The 22,780-nt window shown below is 56.6% G+C and overlaps 4 protein-coding genes and 1 non-coding gene across 9 annotated transcripts in view; 2 read left to right on the plus strand and 3 right to left on the minus strand.

The window, feature by feature from the left end:
* The first annotated feature begins 527 nt into the window (after positions 1-527).
* Positions 528-4,151, plus strand: B2M (beta-2-microglobulin). Its single transcript, XM_054387923.1, has 4 exons — positions 528-612; positions 811-1,089; positions 2,259-2,293; positions 3,874-4,151. Exons 1-3 carry the CDS (start codon positions 546-548, stop codon positions 2,270-2,272), a joined length of 360 nt encoding a protein of 119 aa, XP_054243898.1. The 5' UTR covers positions 528-545; the 3' UTR covers positions 2,273-2,293; positions 3,874-4,151.
* A 2,435-nt stretch (positions 4,152-6,586) lies between these two features.
* TERB2 (telomere repeat binding bouquet formation protein 2) lies at positions 6,587-12,711 on the plus strand. The gene is made up of 7 exons (XM_054388110.1): positions 6,587-6,650; positions 7,990-8,071; positions 9,183-9,328; positions 10,876-10,928; positions 11,397-11,485; positions 11,594-11,685; positions 12,566-12,711. Exons 1-7 carry the CDS (start codon positions 6,587-6,589, stop codon positions 12,709-12,711), a joined length of 672 nt encoding a protein of 223 aa, XP_054244085.1.
* Positions 12,712-14,149: 1,438 nt separating this feature from the next.
* RPS17 (ribosomal protein S17) lies at positions 14,150-17,433 on the minus strand. Its single transcript, XM_054388012.1, has 5 exons — positions 17,399-17,433; positions 16,944-17,095; positions 15,978-16,083; positions 14,627-14,692; positions 14,150-14,263 (listed from the first exon to the last, which is right to left on the minus strand). Exons 1-5 carry the CDS (start codon positions 17,399-17,401, stop codon positions 14,183-14,185), a joined length of 408 nt encoding a protein of 135 aa, XP_054243987.1. The 5' UTR covers positions 17,402-17,433; the 3' UTR covers positions 14,150-14,182.
* LOC128972418 (small nucleolar RNA SNORA71) lies at positions 16,732-16,860 on the minus strand. The gene has a single exon (XR_008489265.1). It is a non-coding gene; the product is annotated as a small nucleolar RNA SNORA71 (small nucleolar RNA).
* A 4,415-nt stretch (positions 17,434-21,848) lies between the features above and the next one.
* CPEB1 (cytoplasmic polyadenylation element binding protein 1) overlaps positions 21,849-22,780 on the minus strand; it is a 48,031-nt gene continuing 47,099 nt past the window's right edge. For all 5 annotated transcript variants that reach the window (XM_054387822.1, XM_054387820.1, XM_054387821.1 and 2 more), the window contains 2 exons: positions 22,607-22,687; positions 21,849-21,959 (listed from right to left, as the gene is read on the minus strand). In XM_054387822.1, the coding sequence (XP_054243797.1) occupies positions 21,849-21,959; positions 22,607-22,687 (192 nt within the window). The remainder of the gene's footprint in view (positions 21,960-22,606; positions 22,688-22,780) is intronic.

Here is a 22,780-nt window from a genome sequence, read left to right on the forward strand (position 1 = left end):
GAAAGGAGCAAGAGCTAGGCCAGCTCCGTGTAGCCGCTGGGCCATGACCTGCTGGTTCCTGACTGCAGTTTCCGGCCCAAGGTCCCCGGGGAGCGGTTGCTGCGGCCAGCACTGCCTCACGGCTTTGAGGCCTCCACCGACGAGGACAGGGCAGGCCTCGGGACCGGGAAGGCTCCCGGTATAGGTCAGAGCAGGCGGCGCCTGGGGCACAGTGAGGGCAGCAGCCCCATCCGCCGCGGGGCTCCATCAGGGCGGCTCCGGGCAGAGTGGCGCCGGCAGAGCCGCGGCGGGGCGGGGGCACTCTCGGTCTGCCGTGCCCGGGCGGTGCCCGGGCAGCGAAACCGAAACGAAACCGAAAGCAGCGTCGCTCGCAGTGCGCATGCGCAGCGTGGCTGGCGCGCACAACCTCCCCGCCGCCTGTCTGCCTGGAGACTGATGACGCGTAGGGACTCCGCGCCGCGATTGGCCGCGCCTGGCGGAGCTATAAATGCAGTCGGGGGCAGAAGGGGAGGGTCAGTCTGCGTGAGCCTCGGAACGCAACGGTCATGAGCCTGTCGCTGAAAGTTGGTGTCCTGCTGTTCCTGGCGCTGGCCGGGCTGGGGAACGCGGACGGTGAGTGCCTGGGGCGCTGCGGGAGAGGCCGTGGGGAGCAGGCGCTTGCCGTGAGAGGCGCGGTGCAGGTGTGAGAGGCACAGCGCTGGTTCCCGTGCCCATAGTGTGGGTGGATGGGCGCCGGCTCCTCAGTGGCGTTACCCGCCGCAGCCTCCCTTCCAAGCACCCTCCAAGCACCCCCTTGCCCCTCCTCTCCAGAGGCGCCTAAGGTGGAGGTGTACTCCCGCAAGCACGTCGCGAACGGCGAGGAGAACGTCCTCAACTGCTTCGTGAGCGGGTTCTACCCGCCGCAGATCACCATCACCCTCCTCAAGAACGGGCAGCCCATGAGCGACGCGAAGTACGCGGACATGTCCTTCAACGACAAGTGGTACTTCCAGCAGCTGGTCTATGCGCCCTTCCGGCCCCGGAGCGGTGACACCTACTCCTGCAGGGTGGCCCACTCTGCCCTCCCGGAGCCGCAGACTTACCGATGGGGTATCTATTTTGTGCCTTACTCCTCAAGCTTAGCCGGTGTTCCTCTGCAGCAGCCAGGGACTGTTAGTTCTGTAGCTGTGGTGTCTCTCTTTCCCCTTGGGAAACAGGGTGGCTAGAATGGGGTGGATTTTTGAAGGTCTGGTCATGCAGAGGGAAAGTGATGTTGGCCTCAGCTGGGCTCCTTGTGAATACGTGCCCATGAAAGGTTGCGTTAGCAGCAGACTTTGCCTCCCAAGATGGATATTGAGGTGCTGGAATGGGTCCAGAGAAGGGCAATGAAGCTGATGATGAGCCTGAAAAACAGATCTTGTGAGGTGTGGCTGAGCTGTCCGGGGAGGTGGTGGAGTAGTCACCAACCCTGGAAGTGTTTAAAGGTGGTTTGGATATGGTGCTTGGGGATATAGTTTAGGGTGGACCTTGTAGAGTAGGGTTCTGGGTTGGACTTGGTGGTCCTGAGGTTCTTTTCCAACCTGAATGTTTCTGTGATTCTGTGAACTGGGGTTGTTTAGCTTGGAGAAGAGCAGGCTGAGGGGAGACCACCCCCTGAAAGGAGACTGGAGCCAGGAGGGAGTCAGTCTCTTATCTCAAGGAGCAAGCAATAGAAGAGGACAGGGCCTCAAGCCGCACCAGGAGACATTTAGGCTGGACATGAAAAACAGTTTCTTCCCCAAAAGTGTTGTCAAGAGCTGGAACAGACTGCCCAGGGAAGTGGCAGAGTCCCTGTTCCTGGAGGGATTGAAAAGTTGTGGAGATGTGGTGCTGAGGGATAGGGTTTAGTGGTGACCTCGCAGTGCTGGCTTCATGGCTGGACCATTAATCAATGATCTTAAAGGTCTCTCCCAATCAAAACAATTCTATGACTTGCCTTGGTCCTACCTGTAGATACTTAGTTGTGCTGTCTCTCAGCTCTCCGTGGGAAGATCTCTTTCTAGGTGACCTCACATGGAGAGAGATGGGTCCTGCAAGGATGTTGGACTCTATCTGGTGAATAGAGAGTAGGCTGCACTGGTGGGGACTGATTGTTGTGACCCAGCCTGCTAGAGCAAGCACACAGCTAAGCACAGGCAGCTCTCTGGTGACTGGTGCCAGCAGGAGTGGATTTGGGGTGGGGAGGAGAGGGAAATACTCTTTGCCCCCAAGCCTAACTCTGCCCTTCTTCCTTCCTGCAGATCCAGACTTCTGAGCTGTGTCTGGGGTAATAAAGGTGAGTTGTACTGGTGCAGATTAGGGCAATGTGGAGCTCTTTTTGCAGGGGGCAAGTGTATGTCTTGCAGAGCTGAGGAAGCAAAGCAATTACCCAAAATAATTTAAATAAAATAGAAAAATGCTGCTGCCTACTGGGGAGCAGGGCTGGTCCCACCACCTTCTGGCCAGTTTTCAGCCACACGCTGCCTACCAGAGTCTCCGTTGCTCAAATCAAAGGAGCCTCTTGGAGGGAAACTTTGCACCCCCATGTTTGGTGTGTCTGCCAGACATTGCTCAGAGCTATCACACCTCCTCCAGCTGGCTGCTGATCTCTGCCTGGGGAGGAGGAAGTTGCTACACCTGGAAATTCCCATGGTGGGGGGAGGCTGGAGGCTAGTTGACCTTGTGGCAGGGGGTGGGGTACCAGGGACAGACTGGTGCCTTGGTGGTGGTTTGGCTGTAGTCACTGCTGCCTCCCAGTCTAAGGGCTCCAGCTTCTGCAAGCCATCTGCTCATAACTGAGCTGGAATTGGCAGACTGGTAGATAAGTTTGATAGTGAAAGCAAAACTGAAGATCTATGGCCTAGCTGCACACCCTAGCCATGGACTCTGGTAGAGGCTGGGTAATTAACTATGCCCAGGACAAGCCTTCACCTCCCTTGAAGTGCCCTTCATGTGGGAGCTGAAGGGGCTATAGATGGCTGTTAGAGACAGCATCAAACCAAACATGCCAGCTGGAACAGCTGCACTGGGCAGCTCTGGAAAGATGTCCAGAGACCTCACTACCTAATGCTGCTCTTTGCCCTGGAGAGCAGCCAAGGCTTGAAGGGCTGTTAGGCTGCCAGGAAGAAGAGGCTCTGAAGGGGCAGTTGGCTGTCTTTCTCCTGAGGGACAACAGAAGAAGATACTTTCTTAATTTGCAGCAGGAAAGCTGAGGGGAGAGATTTGGGGCTGCCAAAAAGGCTCAAAGAGATGCCTGAGGGCCAGTAATGGGGTTGGCTTGGAAGGATGTTCAGAAGGGTTGCCACATGTGCTTCTGAAGTGTTTCCTTCTAACTGCCATTGAGAAGGGATATTGAGGTAGTTGGGACCCATGGCTCCGTACAGCACAGACACATCTATGCTGGGCTGCTCTGAAGTTACACACAGCCCCCTCTTGGGGTTTGGCCTCGCTTCTGGGCAGTGGGAATTGAAACCTGGCCCCCAGGGTCTGCAGCATGCTGTGCCCACCCAGCAGTGTGACACCCGGTGGGCTTGATGGGAGGTTGATGTGAGGGTCACTGATGGAGAGAGCTGCAAGGGCTGGAGCTGGGACACTGGGGATGTCACTGGAGCCTGGGGATAAGGATTCACTGAGCTGGGCTGGAGGGGTGGAGAGCAGGATAAAGGGAGAACATTTGTGCAGCTGATGCTTGGGGTGCAGAGCAAGGATCTTCTGGGCAGATGAACTCTGGCCCCCCACCAAAGAGGGATGGGGAAGCAGGTTCTGGGAGCTAGGCCTGCAGCCAGAGTTTCCTTGTGGCAAACACTTTCCTAACATCATGAGAGCTGAGGGTGTGACCAGAGTGTCTGATGTCAATCTTGTCTTTCCCCCATGCAGGTCTGAACCATTTTGCTTTGCAAGATGAAATATTCCTGAGCTTCTTTCCTGTCCTTTCTTCACTTTGCAGTTATGGCTAGGATGAAGAGCAGCAGCATCATCACCTGCAGAACTCCTCCTCCTTTAATAAAGCTTACACAGTACCCAAGGCAGGGAGTGGGGTTGGTTGAGCACTTAGCTATAGATCTCCACCTAACCAATCAAAGCACCTTTGTACCTCTTCAGCTCTGATTTGTGTGGGAGTTTTACCTGAATAAAATTGGAAGACCTCAGTGGGGACCTTGAAAATGTTTCTTGATGACCTGAGTTGATTTCACAGGCTCTGGTGGCCACGGGGTTGGAGGTGGATCTGTAGTGCTCTGCTCAGTTGCAGGGTGGGGAGACACTGGAACAGGTTGCCCAGGGAGGTTGTGGATGTCCCTTCCTGGAGGTGTTCAAGGCCAGGCTGGATGAGGCCTTGAGCAACCTGGGCTAGTGGGAGGTGTCATGCAAAATGCTCATCACCCAGCTTGTGGGCCAGCAGGACCCAGCAGAGTCACCGCAGCTCAGTCTGGCGCTCCCAGTCCTTTGCAGAAGTCCCTCCCCAGCTCTCCTGGAGACCCTTCAGGTACTGGAAGGCTGCTCTGAGGCCTCCTTGGAGCCTTCTCTTCTCCAGGCTGAACAGCTCCAACTCTGTCCTCACAGGAGAGGGGCTCCAGCCCTCATTTCACTTCCATTCATCCTAATTGGGACATGAGTGCTGTTGAGTGCAGAAGCTGAGGCACAGGCACTGTGAGACAACCACATCTCTAAACAAAGCTTACAGCAACATCTTCCTTTGGCCTGATTGCATCTGTGGCATTTTTGTGCCATGCTGAAGAGACATCTGGATGACACAGTCAAAAATCCCCATGCATGCCAAGCCCAGGGGCTGCCTTTACTCTCATCAGTTAAATTTCCTATCCACAAAAGCCGCCTCTGTCGTATCAGGCATAGCTGGGGGGTTGGGGGGTGGGTCTGCCCAGCTTTGGGGGTCCAAAGCTACCTGGGGTGTAGCTGCATTGCTGCTGCTGGCTTTTCAGCCCCAATTCCTTGGGGGCTGGAGTTAATTGAGGGATATCTTGACTGGCTTGAAGTGTGAAAATCTGAGCATGGACAGACTGAGAGCTGGGCAGAGAGGAACCTAATGAGGCTCAACAAGGATGAGTGCAGAGTCCTGCACCTGGGAAGGAAGAATCAACTGCAGCAGGACAGGTTGGAAGGGGATCTGCTGGAGAGCAGCCCCAAGGAGAAGGACCTGGGAGTGCTGGTGGGCAGCAAGTTCTGTATGGGACCCAATGTGCCCTGGGGGCCAAGAAGGCCAAGGGGGTCCTGGGCTGCATTCAGAGGAGTGTGGCCAGCAGGGCCAGGGAGGTTCTCCTCCCCCTCTGCTCTGCCCTGCTGAGACCTCCCCTGGAATATTGCATCCAGCTCTGGGCTCCCCAGTTCAGGAGGGACAGGGATCTTCTGGAGAGAGTCCAAGGGAGGGCTCCAAGGCTGCTGAAGGGCCTGGAGCAGTGCCTGGGGAGGAGAGGCTGAGAGCCCTGGGGCTGTTTAGTCTGGAGAGGAGAAGGCTGAGAGGGATCTGATCACTGTCTATCAATAGCTGAGGGCTGGGGGTCAGGAAGGAAAGGACAGGGACAGCCTCTGCTCACTGTACCCTGGGATAGGACAAGGGGCAATGGATGGAAACTGCAGCACAGGCAGTTCCACCTCAACATGAGGAGAAACTTCTGCACTGTGAGAGTCCCAGAGCCCTGGAGCAGGCTGCCCAGAGAGGTTGTGGAGTCTCCTTCTCTGGAGCCTTTCCAGCCCCATCTGGATGTGTTCCTGTGTGACCTGTGCTGGGTTCTCTGCTCCTGCTCTGGCAGGGGGTTGGACTGGAAGATCTCCACAGGTCCCTTCCAACCCCTAACATCCTGGGAGCCTGTGAGCTTGCTCCTGCCCCTGGGACAGAGGGAAGGAGCCAGAATCAAGCAGTGGAGGAGGCCACAGGGTGAAGGCTTCATTTTCACCTTCTTACAGAAGCTGGGAGGGATTCGTAAGGTTGCACAGGGCAATGGTAGGGGTGGAGAGGACAGAAGCCATGGGACACTGCTGGGATCTGCCACCGCATTCTCCTGGGCAAGTCAGCCACAGAACTATCTCCTGCGTGCCCTCAGCTTGTCCTGTCCCCTTTCCAGAGGTGCCACAAGTTGGTCATAGCCGTGGAGGCTTTCCAGAGGAGGCTGAGCATTAGCACAGCACAGACATCAGCGCTGCGGTCCCGGGGCACTGGGGACAGCCACACTGCTGGGGCGTGGGTCGCCCGCAGCTATTGCGGGGTGGACCGGAACCCCCGTTGAGGGACGGCTTTGAAACCCGTGTGGCTTCACCTGGGGGTGCCTGAGCGGCTCGGGAAGGGGCGGCCAGCCCTGGAAACTGCCCTCCGGGCACCGCGTTTCTGTTTGCCCAGCGCCCCCCACCGCCCCTCAGCGCCCTCCTGCCGCTGGCCCTCAGCTTCCCGCCGGCCCCCTTCGGCTCTCCACCGCCCCTCAGGGCTCCTCCCGCCGCCCCCCTTCGGCTCTCCACCGCCCCTCAGGGCTCCTCCCGCCGCCCCCCTTCGGCTCTCCACCGCCCCTCAGGGCTCCTCCCGCCGCCCCCTTCGGCTCTCCATCGTTCCTCAGGGCTCCTCCCGCCGCCGCTTCCCGTCGCGATGTTCCGAGGCCACCGAGCTTGGTTCTCGCAGAGCGTCAGCCCTGGCCCGCGGGAGCTGTGGGGTGAGGCCGGGGGGGATGTCCCGGATGCGCCCCTGGGGTGAGCCAGAGGCCGTGGGGCTGACACACGGTGGGGCACAGCAGTGGGGTATGTCTCTGTCACTCCTCAGTGGGGTATGTGCCTGTCACCCCTCAGTGGGGTATGTCTCTGTCACTCCTCAGTGGGGTATGTCTCTGTCACCCCTCAGTGGGGTATGTCCCTGTCACTCCTCAGTGGGGTATGTCTCTGTCACCCCTCAGTGGGGTATGTCTCTGTCACTCCTCAGTGGGGTATGTTTCTGTCACCCCTCAGTGGGGTATGTCCCTGTCACCCCTCAGTGGGGTATGTCTCTGTCACCCCTCAGTGGGGTATGTCTCTGTCACTCCTCAGTGGGGTATGTCCCTGTCACCCCTCAGTGGGGTATGTCTCTGTCACCCCTCAGTGGGGTATGTCCCTGTCACCCCTCAGTGGGGTATGTCCCTGTCACTCCTCAGTGGGGTATGTCCCTGTCACCCCTCAGTGGGGTATGTCTCTGTCACTCCTCAGTGGGGTATGTCTCTGTCACCCCTCAGTGGGGTATGTCCCTGTCACCCCTCAGTGGGGTATGTCTCTGTCACTCCTCAGTGGGGTATGTCCCTGTCACCCCTCAGTGGGGTATGTCTCTGTCACTCCTCAGTGGGGTATGTCTCTGTCACCCCTCAGTGGGGTATGTCTCTGTCACCCCTCAGTGGGGTATGTCTCTGTCACTCCTCAGTGGGGTATGTCTCTGTCACCCCTTAGTGGGGTATGTTTCTGTCACCCCTTAGTGGGGTATGTCTCTGTCACTCCTCAGTGGGGTATGTCTCTGTCACTCCTCAGTGGGGTATGTCTCTGTCACCCCTCAGTGGGGTATGTCCCTGTCACCCCTCAGTGGGGTATGTCTCTGTCACTCCTCAGTGGGGTATGTCTCTGTCACCCCTTAGTGGGGTATGTCCCTGTCACTCCTCAGTGGGGTATGTTTCTGTCACCCCTTAGTGGGGTATGTCTCTGTCACTCCTCAGTGGGGTATGTCCCTGTCACTCCTCAGTGGGGTATGTCCCTGTCACTCCTCAGTGAGGCAGAGCAGAGCCCAGCTCCCCACGCCAGGTCGGAGTCTGTCTTTGACAGGTTCCCTGTGCTGGGGCAGGCCGTGGTGTCCCCACACTTAGGAACAGCCCAGAAGAGTCTGCAGCAGGGCGGTGAGAGACTCCCAGCCATGGGAGGGCCCCATCATGGCTCATGCTTCAGGGGCTGCGACCCCACAACCAGCCCTGGGCATCTGTCCCCATCCTGGGCCACCCTGAGGCAGGGACCTTGCCCCTGACCCTCCTCTTGTCCCCGCAGCGGCCGGTGGCGGGGTGCTGGCCCCCTGGCGCGATGCCGACTACCTCTTCAGCAGTGATGCTTCACACCCGGACACCCGCAGGTGGGCTCTGTCCCCCACGCTGTCCCCACACCCTGGCACCTCCGTGCTGGCGGCAGCTGCCTTGCATGGGAGATGCCTGTGGCTGTGTTTCACGCTCACGTTGAGCCCTCTCGATGTGACGTCTGTGGGGAGTGAAAGATCACCGAAGGCACAATGCTTGGGTGTGTTTAATGGAGGCTGATGTCGTTTAATGGAGGCTGACGTCCATTAGAAGCCTGGGGGATGTTTTTGAGATGCCTGCTGAAGCTCTGCTGGGGTTCTGCTGCTTCATGGGGGTCTGAGAACTCACACCAGTGCTTGTGTTAGACACAGGGTGGGCAGCAGGGACAGGAGGTGACCATCCCCCCACGCTCAGCACTGGGGAGGCCACCTCCAGTGCTGTGTTCAGCTCTGGACCCTCACCCCAGGAAGGACATTGAGGAGCTGGAGCAGGTCCGGAGCAGGGCAGCAAGGCTGGAGCAGGGCCTGGAGCCCCTGGGCTAGAGGAGGGGCTGAGGGAGCTGGGGGTGTTCAGGCTGGAGAGGAGGAGGATGGGGGATACCTCATTGCTCTCTACAGCTTCCTGCAGGGAGGTTGCAGTGAGGAGGGTGCAGCCTCTGCTCCTTGGTGGCAAGGGACAGGAGCAGAGGAAATGGTTCCAAGCTGCCCCAGGGGAGGCTCAGGCTGGAGCTCAGGAAAGATTTCTGCCCTGGAAGGACTCTCAGACGTTGGAGGAGGCTGCCCAGGGCAGTGCTGGAGTCACCATCCCTGGGGGTGTTCCAGCAACTGTGGCCCTTGTGCTTTGGGACATGGTTTTGGAGTGACCCTGCAGTGCTGGCTGGACTGAATGAGCTTGGAGGTCTCTTCCACCCAGCTATGTTTAGTGATTCTGTAAATGGGAGCTGGATGCAGCAGTCAGAAGCTGTGGATCCCAGCCATGGGTTAGGCTGTGGCTTAGCTTGGATGTGAATTCAAGGTCAAACTTGAAGGGGCCCTGAGCAACCTAATCTAGTTGGAGATGTCACTGCTCACTGCAAGGTGGGGCTGGAGAAGATGACCTCTGAGGTGCCTTTGGTTTGAGGGTGTTTCTCCAGGTGTCCCTTTGGGAACCAGCTGTCTGTTTCTCTTGCAGAATACACGAGAGCCTGGATTACCTGGAGGGCAGAGCCACCGTCTTCCACTCCCAATACCTCTCAGCAGGGGAGAGCACCAGCATGGGAGCCAAGCTGTCAGTGGTGCTGGGCCACTTTGTCCTGCCACCTGCCTGCATGCAAGAAGGTTAGGGAGAAAAATCCTCCTAGTCATCAGGGTTTTGATTCCCTGGGGTTTCCACTATGACAGCAGCCTCTTGGAGGTGCAAACCAGAACCTCCTGTGACTTCTGCTCTAGGTGGAGAGAATTTCCCTCTGCTGGGAATGCTTCTTCCTTGGAGGTAGAGGATGCTTCATCTGTTACCTGAGTGGGAAGGGACCTTTAAAGGTCATCCAGTCCAACCCACCTGCAGCCAGCAGGGGCATCCCCAACCAGAGCAGGCTGCTCAGAGCCACAAACAACCTGACCTGCAATGGTGCCAGCCATGGGGCAGCTCCCACCTCTCTGGGCAGCCTGGGCCAGGCTCTCAGCACCCTCAGGGGCAAACATTTTTCCCTTCTCTCCAGTCTGAGTCTCCCTCTTTCAGTTCAAACCATCCCCCTTGGCCTGGCACCACAGGCCCTGCTCAAACTCTGTCCCCAGCTCTCTGATCACCCTTGAAGCACTCAAAGGGCACCAGAAGGTCTCCCTGGAGCCTTCTCTTCTCCAGGCTGAACCACCTCAACTCTCCCAGCCTGGCCTCACAGCAGAGCCCTTCCAGCCCTGCCAGCATTGCTGTGGCCTCCTCTGGCCCTGCTCCAGCAGGTCCCTGTCTGTGCTGAGGGCTCCAGAGCTGCCCCAGCACTGCAGGGGAGGTCTCAGCAGAGCACAGCAGAGGGGCAGAATCCCCTCCCTGCCCCTGCTGCCCAGAGTGCTGGGGATCAGCCCAGGGCAGGACTGGGGCTGGGCTGGCAGTGCTCAGTGCTGGCTCATTTCTAGCTTTGCACCTCCAAGTCCTTCTCCTCAGAGCCATTTTCCAGCCCTTCATTCCCAGCCTGTGCTGATAACCAGGAGTTGGCCAGACCCAGGTGCAGGACCTTGTATTTGGCCTTGTAGAAGCTCTTCTGATCCCACTTCTCCCATCCCTCAGGCATGTCACATCTGCTCCACTCGTCTTGGTGTCACCTGTGGATCTCCTGCTGCTGCACTCAGTCCCTCTATCCATGTCCCTCACACAGCTGGTCCCAGTATGGACCCCTGAGAGACACCACTCAGCACCCGTCTCCACCCAGACCCCCAGCAGCAAGGATCTGAGAGAGCTCCTGAGTGCCTTGGTCAGCCCCTGTGAGGGGCAGGAGGTGGCTGCCACATGGTGTCCATAGCTGATGATGCTGTCATGGAGGTCCATAGCTGATGATGCTCTCATGGAGTTCCATAGCTGATGATGTTCTCACGATGTCCAGAGCTGATGATGTTCTCATGGTGTCCATAGCTGATGATGCTCTCCTGGGGGTCCATAGCTGATGATGTTCTCATGGAGGTCCATAGCTGATGATGTTCTCCTGGGGGTCCAGAGCTGATGATGTTCTCCTGGTGTCCATAGCTGATGATGTTCTCCTGGGGGTCCAGAGTTGATGATGTTCTCCTGGTGTCCATAGCTGATGATGTTCTCCTGGGGGTCCAGAGCTGATGATGTTCTCCTGGGGGGTCCAGAGCTGATCTTCTCATGTGGTTTCTCCTGTTGCTGGTGGCAGAAATCAGGAGGAAGATTGGTCGCTTCATTTGGGAGCAGGCAGAGGAGTCCCAGGTAAGAGGAGAAGTTCACCCTGCAGCCAGTGGAGCTTAACAAATCCTGGCTGTAAGGATTCCCAGCTGCCTGGGTTTCATCCCAGTGCCTCAGCCCGAGCACAGGGCCAAGTCTTGTGCTCACTGTGCCCTCTGAGTCCCTCACAGAGGGGACAGCCCAGAGTCTGTGTGTGGGACACGCAGGAGGGGTGGGACCTCTGGTCCCCTTTCACACCCTCCTGTGGAGCTCTGAGCTCTGCCCTTTCCCAGGCATTTCCTTCCCCAAGTAGCTCTGGGCCATTCCCTGCTCTCTTCTCAGAGCAGCTTCTGGCTGCTTTGGAAGTGACAATGAGATTGGATTTGAAATTGTCTTCTCTGTTAAGCTTGAAACCAAGACTCCTAACCCCAGCCCCCACCTCAGACCCCATCTCTGGTGCTCTGAGGGGCTCCCAGGCACAGTTTTACCTCAGCCCTGTGTTGACCCTCGCAGCCCAGTGACACCCTGGGGGCGGAACCGGAGGCGGTGAGGAAAGGCTCTGAGGAAGAGGCCGAGGAGGGTGTGCGAGACCTGGCTGAGAGGTACCTCCCTGCCCTGTGTGCTGGGCTTTGGATGTGGCCCCCACATTTCAGCTGATCCCCAAGGCACAGGGCAAAAGACACAGGTTGTTCCCCTGCTCTCTGATACAGCAGTGAGGAGGAAAATGGCTCCAGGACACCTTCCCAGGAGGAATTCCTGTACCATGCCCTGCGGGAGTACCCCATGAACAACATGGTGACAGGTAGCATCCTGTGCCACAAGGTGTGGGCTGGAAACCAGGCCTGGAACCAGGAACCCCTCACATGCACCTCACTCCCTCCTGGTGCTGAAGGCAGCAAGAATGCTGAGGGTGGAGTGGGAATTGCTCCTTTCCCCTCCACATGTGGCTTTCACATTCACAGAATGGTTTGGTTGGGAAGGGACCCCAAGGCCCACCCAGCTCCACCCCTGCCATGGGCAGGGACACCTCCCACCAGCCCAGGTTGCTCAAGGCCTCATCCAGCCTGGCCTTGAACACCTCCACGGAGGGGACATCCACAGCCTCCCTGGGCAACCTGTTCCAGTGTCTCCTCACTCTCAAGAACTTCTTCTTCATCTCCAGTCTCCATCTCCCCTCTCCCAGATCAAAGCCATTGTCCCTTGGCCTGTCACTCCCAACCCAGGGCAGAAGTCCCTTCTGGGCTTCCTCAGGATCCTGTAGGAGGGCAGCTCCCCTGTGGTTCTGTGGAAGAGATCCAACGGTTGTGTGGGAGGAGAGATCCTGTGGTTCTGTGAGAGTGGATCCCGTGGGTCTGTGGGAGGAAAGATCCTATGGGAGGAGAGCTCCTGTGGGTCTGTGGGAACAGAGATCTGATGGTGTTGTGGAAGGAGAGCTCCCATGGGTCTGTGGGAGCAGAGATGCTGTGGGTCTGTGGGAGGAAAGATCCAGTGGGAAGAGAGATCCCATGTGGGTCCATGGGTGCAAAGATCCTGCAGTTCTGTGGAAGTAGAAATCCCATGGGTCTGTGGGAGGAGAGATCCTGTGGCTGTCTGGGAGAAGAGCTCCCGTGGGTCTGTGGAAGCAGAGTTCTCGTGAGTCTGTAGGAGGATACCTCATCCCTGCGTGTTTTTCCCCCCCTCAGGCTATGCCTCCGCTCGGGACCTGAAGCAATACAGGGGAGAGCTCCGCGATTTCACGCCCGGCTCCTCGGGCTACGCCGCCTACTTCGTCCGGAAGGAAATCAGCCTCTGCTATGACGGCAAGGGCAGGACCAGGAGAGGACGTTAAGCGAGGGGAGGTTCTTGGCATCGAGCAAGAGCCACTAGAGGGCTCCTGGTGCTGCTTGGAAAGTCAGCCCCGTGGTTGTGGGTCTGGAATGGCTGCATGCTCGCTCCCCTCGGCCCCGGCGGTTGTTTCCCCCCTCAGTCCTTGTGCCGTTGCCGCTGTGTTTGGGTTAAATAGTGAAGAGTTCGGCAGCTCTGAGCTGTGAGCTCTGAGTTAGGTCCCCGTGGGAGGTTGGTAAATTTTCCTGGTTTGGCTCTTCCCGACGGGGTTCGGATTCTGTTTGCCGGCCTGGCCATGCTTTACCCTGAGCCGTTTCTTCTCTAAGCAATTCGTTACATTTCACAGCAAACCTAAACAGAGGAATCTCTCCCCAAAACACAGCCTGGCGTGTGTCATTCCGACTGGGGCGTTCCAGACGTGGCTGTGAGCCTGCAGGGATATACTCGCAGGGAGACAGCACCGCACGGCACAGCCACAGCCACGCGTGGGATGGGCTCACTGCTGGGACCGTCCGGGGAGAACGGACTGGGGCTGGGATGTGCAGGAAGGGCTGAGATGGGAAGGAAGGGCAGGGGCTGGAATAGGCAGGGGGGGCAAGGACTGGGACAGGGAGGGGCTGGGATGGGTAGGAGAGGCAGAGACTGGGACAGACAGGGTCTGGGACAGGCAGGGACTGGGACTGGCAGGGGCTGGGATGGGCAGGCAGGAGGGGCAGACTGGGACAGGCAGGTGCTGGCCAGGATCTCCTGGGCACACAGGAAGCTTGGTGGCTTTGCAGAGGTTTTGGGGGCAGAGTCCCAGACTTGCCCCAAGACCTGGCTGTCTCCCCTGCTTCCAAGCAGAGGGCAGGAGCCTTAGGGGGGAGTACCCAGGGGAACTCTTGAAGTGGAGCATCTTGCTGTGGGAATAATCAATGAGCCTCACCAGGGGAGCTTTTACCTCTGGTGCAGGGCTCTGCCCAGCCTGCTTCACTCCCTCACATGAAGCAAGGCACCACCAAGGCCTTTTCCTTTCATCTGAGCGCTCCAAAGTGACTTAGCAGTGACCACCAGGGTGACAAAAAGCTTTTATTCTGGCACAGCTGGTGCCTCCCCAGTCTCCATTCGCAGGAGGCACGGGCAAGCCTGGGAGGCACTGAGGTCAAGGAGCTCCACCAAGCTCTGAGAAGCCACCACAGCCATCGTGGCCTCCTCCTTCTCCCACCACCCCACAGACACCCTGTGGAAGAGCAGCTTTGCACTTCACCCTCCAAACAGCCAGCAAAGACCCCAGCCAGATGCTGTTGCACATAAAGGTCTCAGGTCCTCCTCACTCTCTGCAGCCTTGCACATCTGCACCTGGGACAGAGTGTCTCCAGGAACCAGCCCTCCCTCCTCCTCCTCCTCTTCCTCCCTGGGGACGCAGGTGCCAAAGACCAGGCAGGCTGAGATGGTTTCCCAACATTTATTGGAAAAGTGACAGACAAGAGACCGACTCAGAGTGCTCCTCGGGGGGTCTTGAAGTTCATCCCCACCGTGGGCTGTGTCACCTGCAGGTTGGACAGGCTGCCGAAATCCTGGGAGGAAGCAAGGGTTGGGATTGGGATCAGGATCGCTTGCACTGCCCCACCGGCGAGTGAGGCTGGGTGAAGCCACATGCTCTTCCCCTGCTGAGAGCCAGCCTGGATCCTGGCTCTCAGCTCAGCACCCATGGGTGCTGTGTGAAGGGGTGACAAGGAGCACACCCACACTGCAGAGGGGTCTGGGCAAAGCCACCACATCCCTGCCCTCCCAAGAGCCACAGGGAATTGTTCCACCTGCATGCCCCAGGGTGGAGGGACCCCTGCTGTATGCCCAGAGCCTTGAAGCCTTCAGCCATCACCATCAAACCCCTCAGGGCAGTGGTGCTGGGGCCACGTTACCAGCTTGGGGCCACTCACCAGGAGCTTCAACATTTCCTTGGTGTCTGGGTCCACTTCAATGATCTCCTGGTCCAGGGCAGAGACCTGGGGACAGAGGAGGGAGAGAAGTGGTTTGCCCAAGTCCCTTGCTACCACCAAGGCATCTCCATGCTCCCACTCTGGTCCCTTCCCACCACCTGCTGTGGGGAAGGGCTCCAGCAAGAGACTGAGCCAGGAGGCTCCAGGAAACAGGATGAACCAGGAAGACCCCATGGGCATCCAGCTCTCCTGCCAGAACACCACAAGGCCACCTAGCAGCAGAGCAGCCCTGCACAGAGAGATTTGGATTTCCAAGTCTTTGGAAGCCCAAGGCTTGACCATCTCCACACCAAGGCTGCTGAGAGGAGCTGGGGTTGGGTCCTGGCAGCCAGCAGCAACACTCATGCTTGTCCTGGGAATCCCCAGGGCTGGAGCCCCCAAAGCCCAGCGCAGTGATCTGGGGCTGTCCCACCCCTATGACCTGAGCTCTTCTGCTCTTTAATGGCAGAGCAACTTCCTTGGACCTTCTCTGGACCCCAGACTTCCATCGCCACCTGCTTCCTTCCCCAGCAGTAATGCAGGTTCAGCTGAAGGTGCACAGCCAGCCATAGCAAGAATGTCCTCCACTGCCTGAGATCCCTCCAGGGGTGACCTCTCCCACCAGCACTCAGCTGGGAGATCACCACACAAAATCCAGGGACAGTCACCCTGGCTGGCTCCTCCAAGCCTCCACCACCAGCTGTGGAGGTCAGCCCTGGGCCAACATTCAATATCTGGAGAGATGAAGCATTCATGAGAAGGTCTGCATGGAGCTGCTGGTGGAGCCAGGAGTTCAGCCGAATTCCTGTGCAGAGCCAGCTCACCTCACTCTGCAGGCACCAAAGGTGGCAAGGCAGGGAGAGTGCTCCCCAGGCAGATCTCCAAGTGGTGGGGACAGCTGCAGCCTGCCTCACCACACCACCACAGCTGCCAGGACAAGTCCCTCCCAGATGATCACTGAAGGTTATTTTCTTCCCCATTTCAAGTTAGGAAGGCCCAGGACAGATCACCTGCCAACTGGCAGCAGAGGCAAGGTATACAAAGTCATCTGCCCTTCCCACCCCAGGGAGCAGCTTTAGAGGGAGCACCCCAGAAAGAGGCCACAATTCTCCTGAGCTCCTCCTTGACCCAAACCGTCCTCTCATCTCCTGCTTGGCCAAAACCCTCCAGAGCTCCTCCTTGGCCCAAAGCCTCCTCAGCCATCCTCAATCAGGTTTTGTTCTGACGAAATTTGGAGCCGCTAATGAAGAAGACACCTCCAGGAGAGAGAGAGATTCCCACAGCAGGCATTTGAGCACAGCTGGAGCCTCACCTCGGGGACGTAGTTGTCTCTCCTCTCCCTCTCCTCCTCCTGCAGTTTAATGGAGATGCCTCGGACAGGTCCCCTCTGAATCCGCTTCATCAGGTGGGTGACATACCTGCAAGGGACACACAGGACCACCCAGGGCTTCCTCATGCTCCCACAGCCCACCTCTGTCTTTTCCATCCACCCTTCTGCTCTCGGAACCGTGCCAGGCTCAGGAAACAGAGTTCCCATGGACCTCAATGCAACCCTGGCACTGTCCTACCACCAGCCCCAGCATGGTCCCACCACTAACCCTGGTGGCATTGTCCCACCCAGTGATGCTGTTCCACCACCAATCCTTGCACCAGTCCTGGCATCATCCCACCACTGACTCCAGTGGTGCCGCTCCACCTTGTCACGTTATTCTACACCAGCCCCAGCACGGTCCCACCACTGACCTGGGTGGCAATGTCCCCCCAGTGATCCCGACGCTGATCTCCCACCAGCGATCCTGACACTGCTATCCCAGCTGGTATCACCCTAACACCAACTCCAGCGCTTTCCCACTACCGACCCCAGTGTTGTTCCACGTGGGAACACCTGACAAGGTCCCACCACCAGCCCCGACATCATCCTACCAGCAACCCCAGCGCTGTCCCACTGCTGACCCCGGTGGTGTTGTCACAGCAGCAGCCCCCTCATCATCCTACTGCTCCATCACCATCATCCTACCGCTCCAGCATCATCCCACCACCTCCAGGGTACGTCAGAGACGGCCAAGTGTCCGACAGCAACAGGGTCTGGAGGGCAGGGACGATCCCCGCAGACACGGGAAGGCTCTCGGCATTCCTCTCCCTGCACTATCAATGACCCGGCCACGGCCAGGCCGCGATCACTTTCGAATGCAGGTTCCGGCGCCACCGCCCCCCTGCCACGTCCGAGCGGCCGGGACCCCACTGCAGGGCTGCCCCCGGGCCCCGCCTCGGGCCTCACCCCGCGATCTTGTTGCGCAGCTTCTTGCTGGGGATGATGGCGATCTCCTCGCACACTCGCTTATTGGTGTGGAAGTCGTTGCCCAGGCGGGTGTAGTACTTCTCGATGATCACCCGGGCGGCCTTCTTCACCGTCTTCGTTCGCACGCGTCCCTGGGCGGGGCGGAGGGGCAGGAAACGTCGGGGTCAGGCCCCGGCTGACCCCCGCGGCAACCGGCCCCTCAGCAACGGCGCCCCAGCCAGACCCGGTCCCCCCTCCCCAGGGTCGCTGCTCCTTCCCTAGGCCTTGTCCCGCCGGCCCAGCGCTCCGTCCTAAGGGCCTCCTGTGGCCCGGCTCCCGGCAACCCCTCGCCCTGCCCTCGCCCGCTGCCCGCAGCCGCACATCGCCCCGGGTGAAGCGGCCCCGGCGGCGGATGGCGGCGGATGGCGGCGGTGACGGACACGACCCCCACTTACCATGTCGGCGGCGGCCGCGGCAAGAGAGCAAAGGATGTCGGGAGGCGCGCGGGGCCGCCGGAAGCCCTCCGCGCCCACAGCGCTCCCAAGCGACTCGGAGAGCGTCTGCAGCCGGTCGGTCTGGGGCAGCAGGGCAGGGCTCGGCCCCGATGGGAAGGGCTCGGCTGAGGGCGGGGCTCGGGGCTCCCCAGGGTCCTAGCGCCCGCCAGAACCGAAGCCCAGGCTGGGAGCTCCGCGGGCCGGATCCAGGTGCGGACCCGGCTTGCAGAGTCCTCAGCACCGCTCTGCTGCTCTGAGTTCACAGAACGGCAAGGGTTGGAAAGGACCTCTGCAGATCATCCAAGCCCAACCCTCCCACTAGAGCAGGGTCACCCATGGGAGGTCACACAGCAACACATCCAGGAGGCATTTGAAAGTCTCCAGAGACAGAGACTTCACAGCCTCTCTAGGCAGCCTGCTCCAGCCCTCTGCTACTATTAAAGAAGCTCCTCCTTATGTTTAGATGGAACTTCTTATCTTCAAGTTTGTGCCTGTTACCCCTTGCCCCGGTTGGACTGGAGCAGCCATGGAGACAGGTCTGGGGGAGCTGATCCCGCATTAGGTTGCAGTGGAGGAGACAAAGCACCCACAAACTCATACCAGCTCTGAGAGGGAGATTTGGCCCCACTCACCCCAAAAAAGATGAGGGTTGGCCACCCGAGGGGGTTTGCAGAGCTGCAGAAGATGGCAGGAATGCAACTTCCCCCAAGCCTCCAGGCCTCTAGCATACAAGGATGCCACTGTGGGCAGCCCCATAGCACCCCACGTCCTGTTCAACACTTTGACAGCCTGGGGCCAGGACTTGTGGAGCTCACCACCCCTATGCAGCAGAGTGTCAGCTGCCCACTCAGGAGGAGCAGAGGACATTCTAACCTCATCTACTTGTACACAGCTGCCTCTGCCACAGGCTTCCAGAGGAGGAGCCTTTGGTAACCACGCAGTAGGGGCTAAAGCCACTCGGCAGCCAGTGCCAGGGGTAGGCTGCAGGGCTCTAATGTCTTTATCAATGAGCAGGACCAGGGGATTGAGGACACCCTCAGTAAGCTCACAGGTGACATTAAGCTGGTAGCAGCATCGATCTGTTGTGAAAGAAGCTTTGCAGGGGGGTCCAGGCAGGCTGGATTGATGTGCCAAGGCCAGGAGAATGGGGTTCAACTAGACCAAGTGCTGGATCCTGCACTTGGGTCACAGCCACCTCCGGAGCACACGAGGCTTGGGGCAGAGTAGCAGGAAAGCTACCCAGCAGAGAAGGACCTGGGGGTGTTGGTCTGAAGCTGTCTGAAGCTGAGTCAACAGGGCCCAGGTGGCCAAGAGGCCACCAGCAACCTGGCCTGGATCAGCAATGGGGTGGGCAGCAGGAGCAGGGCAGGGAAGGGACTGACACCCTGGGCTGGGCCCTGCTGAGGCCACACCTTGAGTGATGGGTTCACTCCAAGAAGGACATTGAAGGGCTGGAGCAAGTCCAGCAAAAGGCAACAAAGCTGGGGAAGGATCTGCAGAAGAGGCCTTGTGAGGAGCAGCTGAGGGTTGTTTAGTCTGGAGAAAACAAGGCCAAGGGGAGACCTCATTGCTCTCTACAACTCCCTGAAAGGAGGGTGGAGTTGGAGGGGAGGGTGGGGGTAAGGTAAGAGGAAAAAGCCTCAGGCTGCACCAGAAGAGGTTTAGGTTGGACATTGGAAGAAACTTCTTCATTGAGAGAGTTCTCAAAGACTGACACAGGCTGTCAAGGGAGGTGGTTGAACCCCCAAGAGGCAGAGAGGTGGTGCTGAGGGCTACAGTTTAACACCAACCTTAAAGTTAGAGAATGGTTGGACTCATTTTACAGATTTTATCCAACAATTACAGTTCTCTGAAGAGCCAGCTCCCAGCAGAAAACTCCTCTACAGCATCCATACACATTCCCCAGGAGCAGAGCCTGAGACCCTGAAGCCCTCTAGGTGCAGGAGTCCCCCACAGAGCACACAAGCACCAGGCTGGTTTTGCTGCAACGTGTTTATTATGTGCCAAAAACTACACCACAGCTTACTCCACGCATCTGTAGGAGAGTGCAGTCTTGCCTGCATATACTACAATGAGGTAGAGACTTCACACACAGCTTCACAAAACCCCACAAAGAGCAGCTGGGATATGCAACAATGCAACATCAGCTCAGCAGGAAAAAGGAAAACAAAAAAAACTTGTTAACAACAAAAAAAAGAAAATCAAGAGGGAGAAAATTATGACACTGGTTCTTTGGCACACAGCTTCTGATAGAGGGGAAAGTAAAAAATTATTATTAATAATTAAAGTTCTGAGATCCCAGCAGCAGCATTTCAGTCAACTGCGTGGTTAACTCTGTACATCTGGTAGAGAAAAAAAAACAACAACACTCAAGTCCTTGTCCCCTCTAAGAGAAAGGGCTCCTCTGAACCTTCATCTGGCCACCCAGATGCAGCCCTTTTGTAGCTAGTTACAAAAGAAACAAAGAACAACAAAAGGAAAAGTTCAGTGACTCTGTGTGATTAAAAACCTCTATCAACCCCCCCTTGGCAAGTGCAACTTAAAAAAGTGCAAACAAACCTATTTAAAACTATATACAGCAGCTCAGAGATCTTCCTTTATCTGGTCCAGTTTCAACCCCACCCCTAAAAAAAAAAAAATACAAAACACAACCAAACTTAAAAAAAAACCCCAAAACAACACAACAACAAAAACCAGAAGAAAACCAAACAAACAAAACTAAACCCAACCCAAACCCCCCAAGCAGTCTTGTTGCAAACCCCCGGATTTACAACATCCCTCCAGCAGCAGCCCCAGACACAAAGTTGCAATAATGTTAAAAGCTGCCAGGAAAGGAAAGGAAAAAAAAAAAGCCACAAAAAAAAAAGAAAAAAAAAGGAGAAAAAAATCCAACAACAAAAAAACCACAAAGAAAGAAAAAACAAAGAAAAAGGAAACATTTCTTATTTCAAACGACTTAAAAACTGTTACTTTTTTTCTTTAAGAGTGTAAAAAGGAAGTGGTAAAAACCCTTGAGGCATAAAATATGAAATATGATTTTTTTAATCTTTTTCTTTATCTATCTATATATATTTTATTTTTTTTTTTTTTTTAAATGAAGAGCAAAAAAGTTCTCCTTTTTGTTGTTTCCAGTAAAAAACACCCAGCTGAACATTCCAAGGGTTTGGATGCCCGTTCAGGTGTGTGGTGGTGTGTGGTGTGGTGTGTGGTGTGGAGGGGGTGTTTTCAAATGAATGGAAAGGCACTGTATGGCGACTGCAAAGAAATGGAGCCGATGAGCCCTGCACTAGAGAATCACCCACCAGGACTGCAAGGAATGTCACAAAAGCGCCTTTGCTCCCAAAGGAAAAAAAAAATAACCTGGCTGAAGGCATCTGCAGCAACACCTTCTCAACATGTGTCCCTTCAAGGTGGTTTTTTTCCAAGGTTTGGGTGTTTTTTTTGAGCCTTAGTGGGTTTGGTTCTGTTGGGGTCTCAGTGTCAGTTCTGTTCGGTTCTCTGTTGGGTTTTAGGTCTTGGTTGGGGTCTCTATTAGGTTCTCGGTTTCAAAACTTGGTTCTAGGTTGGGTTCTTGGATCTGATTCTAGGTTTCAGTCTCAGAACTAGGTTGGGTTCTTGGATCCAGTTCCAGGTTTCAGCCTCAGTTCTAGGTTGGGTTCATGGATCTGGTTCCAGGTGTCAGTCTCAGTTGTAGGATCCAGTTCCAGGTTTCAGTCTCAGGTCTAAGATATGGTTCTAGGTTTCAGTCTTGGCTCTAGGTTGGGTTCTTGAATCTGGTTCTAGGTTTCAGTCTTGGTTCTGGGTTGGGTTCATGGATCCAGTTCCAGGTTTCAGTCTCAGTTCTAGGTTGGGTTGGTTTGCTATTTTTTGCTTCTCAAACGAGGAACCGAAGTCTGGGAAACTGCGGAATTGCTTTGAGGGGCGCTCCCCTCCCCTCAAAAAAAAAAAACAAACCAAAACCAAAACAACACAACCCTCCCCTTCCCAACCCTCCCAACTCCTTCCCCCCCCCCAAAAAAAAAAAAGTAACCCCCAACAAAACTCACTGTGCATTAGTGCAGAAACAGAAAGACCAGCAAGTGCAAACGTGACTGGAAGAGATTTTTTTTGTCTTTTTTTTCTTGTTTGTCTGGTTTTTTTTGGTTTTTTTTTTTGCTTGTTTTGTTGGTTTTTTTTTTCCTTGTTTTGTTTTTCTTTTGTTTGTATTTGTTTGATTTTTATTTTCCCCTCCCCCCTGTTAGTCCTCAGGAAGCACATTCCCAGCCCGGGTCTGGCACCACGCTCGTGCACTGCTCTTCGCTTGGCAGGTTCACACCGAAGGAAAAGAAAAAATAAAAAAAAGAAAAAAAAACATAAAAAAATAAAAAGGATTTTTTGCTCCTGCGGCAGCCCCTGGGCCTCGGTGGCCTCCTTAGCTGGAGTCTCTGTTCTTCTGGTTGCGCATCAGCGGGCGGTGGTGACGCAGGACCTCCATGGAGTGCTGCCAGTGCCAGCAGGAGCGACAGAAATACTTGAAGCAGATCTGTGAGGGGAGCAGAGGGGGTTTTGGCTAAGGGGCACAAACACCATCCCCTCCCTTCCCTTCTCTCCCCTGCCCTCCCAGCAGATCTCCGAAGGCAGGGAGGGAGTTCCAGCCATTCCAGAGGCTGTGTGGTGCTGAGCTTCCACAATGGCCCCTTTTAACTAGCTCTGAAAAGGTAGGATCTGGGTGCTGGGCAGCTGCTGCTCATCAACCTGCCCCTGGAGACATTCAGGATCAGACTGGATGTGGCCCTGGGCAGCCTGCTCTAGTTGGAGAGGTCCCTGCTGACTGCAGGGGGGTTAAACAAGATGACCTTTGAGGGTCCCTTCCAACCTGATGCAATCTGTGAATCTCCCATCCAGGCTCTGTGGGAAGCCACCAGAACCTGCCCAAGCTCCTTTGCCCATGGCAAGAGGAGGTCAGCCAGACACCACAAGTGCCAGCTGGTCACAGTGGCTGTGAGCTGCCCTTAGAGCAGTTGGCTGCACACCACTGCCCACAGCAGAACTCCAGAGGTGGAAAGCTGCACCGCCTCCAAAACAAGGGCTCTTGCTCACCCTCCACACTTGGCAAGAGGAGCCCTCAGACAGGAGAGTCTGCTCTTCCTTCAGGAACCCCCTCAGCTACAGCAGCAGGCACAGCCTCACCTGGTCTCTGCAGAAGAACGGGCCGGGCTGGGTGCTGCAGACCTGGCACATGGAGTCCTCCAGGTATGGGTCAATCTGAACCTGCAGGACGAACAGGCAGTGGGCACAGAGCCGTGCTGGGGGTGGTTGCATGCTACTTTGGGTGGTCCCACAACCCTGGGTACCCCCAACTCC

The sequence above is a fragment of the Indicator indicator genome, chromosome 16, assembly GCF_027791375.1.
Source record: "Indicator indicator isolate 239-I01 chromosome 16, UM_Iind_1.1, whole genome shotgun sequence".
Lineage (NCBI taxonomy): Eukaryota > Metazoa > Chordata > Aves > Piciformes > Indicatoridae > Indicator > Indicator indicator.

Bases quoted from the DNA above. Each gene is read 5' to 3' on its own strand.
- B2M (XM_054387923.1), top strand. From the start codon at position 546: ATGAGCCTGTCGCTGAAAGTTGGTGTCCTGCTGTTCCTGGCGCTGGCC. The intron at 613-810 runs GTGAGTGCCTGG...CCTCCTCTCCAG, and splicing joins CGGGCTGGGGAACGCGGACG to AGGCGCCTAAGGTGGAGGTG.
- TERB2 (XM_054388110.1), top strand. From the start codon at position 6,587: ATGTTCCGAGGCCACCGAGCTTGGTTCTCGCAGAGCGTCAGCCCTGGC. The intron at 9,329-10,875 runs GTTAGGGAGAAA...TGCTGGTGGCAG, and splicing joins ACCTGCCTGCATGCAAGAAG to AAATCAGGAGGAAGATTGGT. The intron at 11,486-11,593 runs GTACCTCCCTGC...TCTCTGATACAG, and splicing joins GTGCGAGACCTGGCTGAGAG to CAGTGAGGAGGAAAATGGCT.
- RPS17 (XM_054388012.1), bottom strand. The intron at 16,084-16,943 runs GTGAGGCCCGAG...TGTCCCTTGCAG, and splicing joins CTGCGCAACAAGATCGCGGG to GTATGTCACCCACCTGATGA. The intron at 14,693-15,977 runs GTGAGGCTCCAG...CTCTGTCCCCAG, and splicing joins GAGACAACTACGTCCCCGAG to GTCTCTGCCCTGGACCAGGA.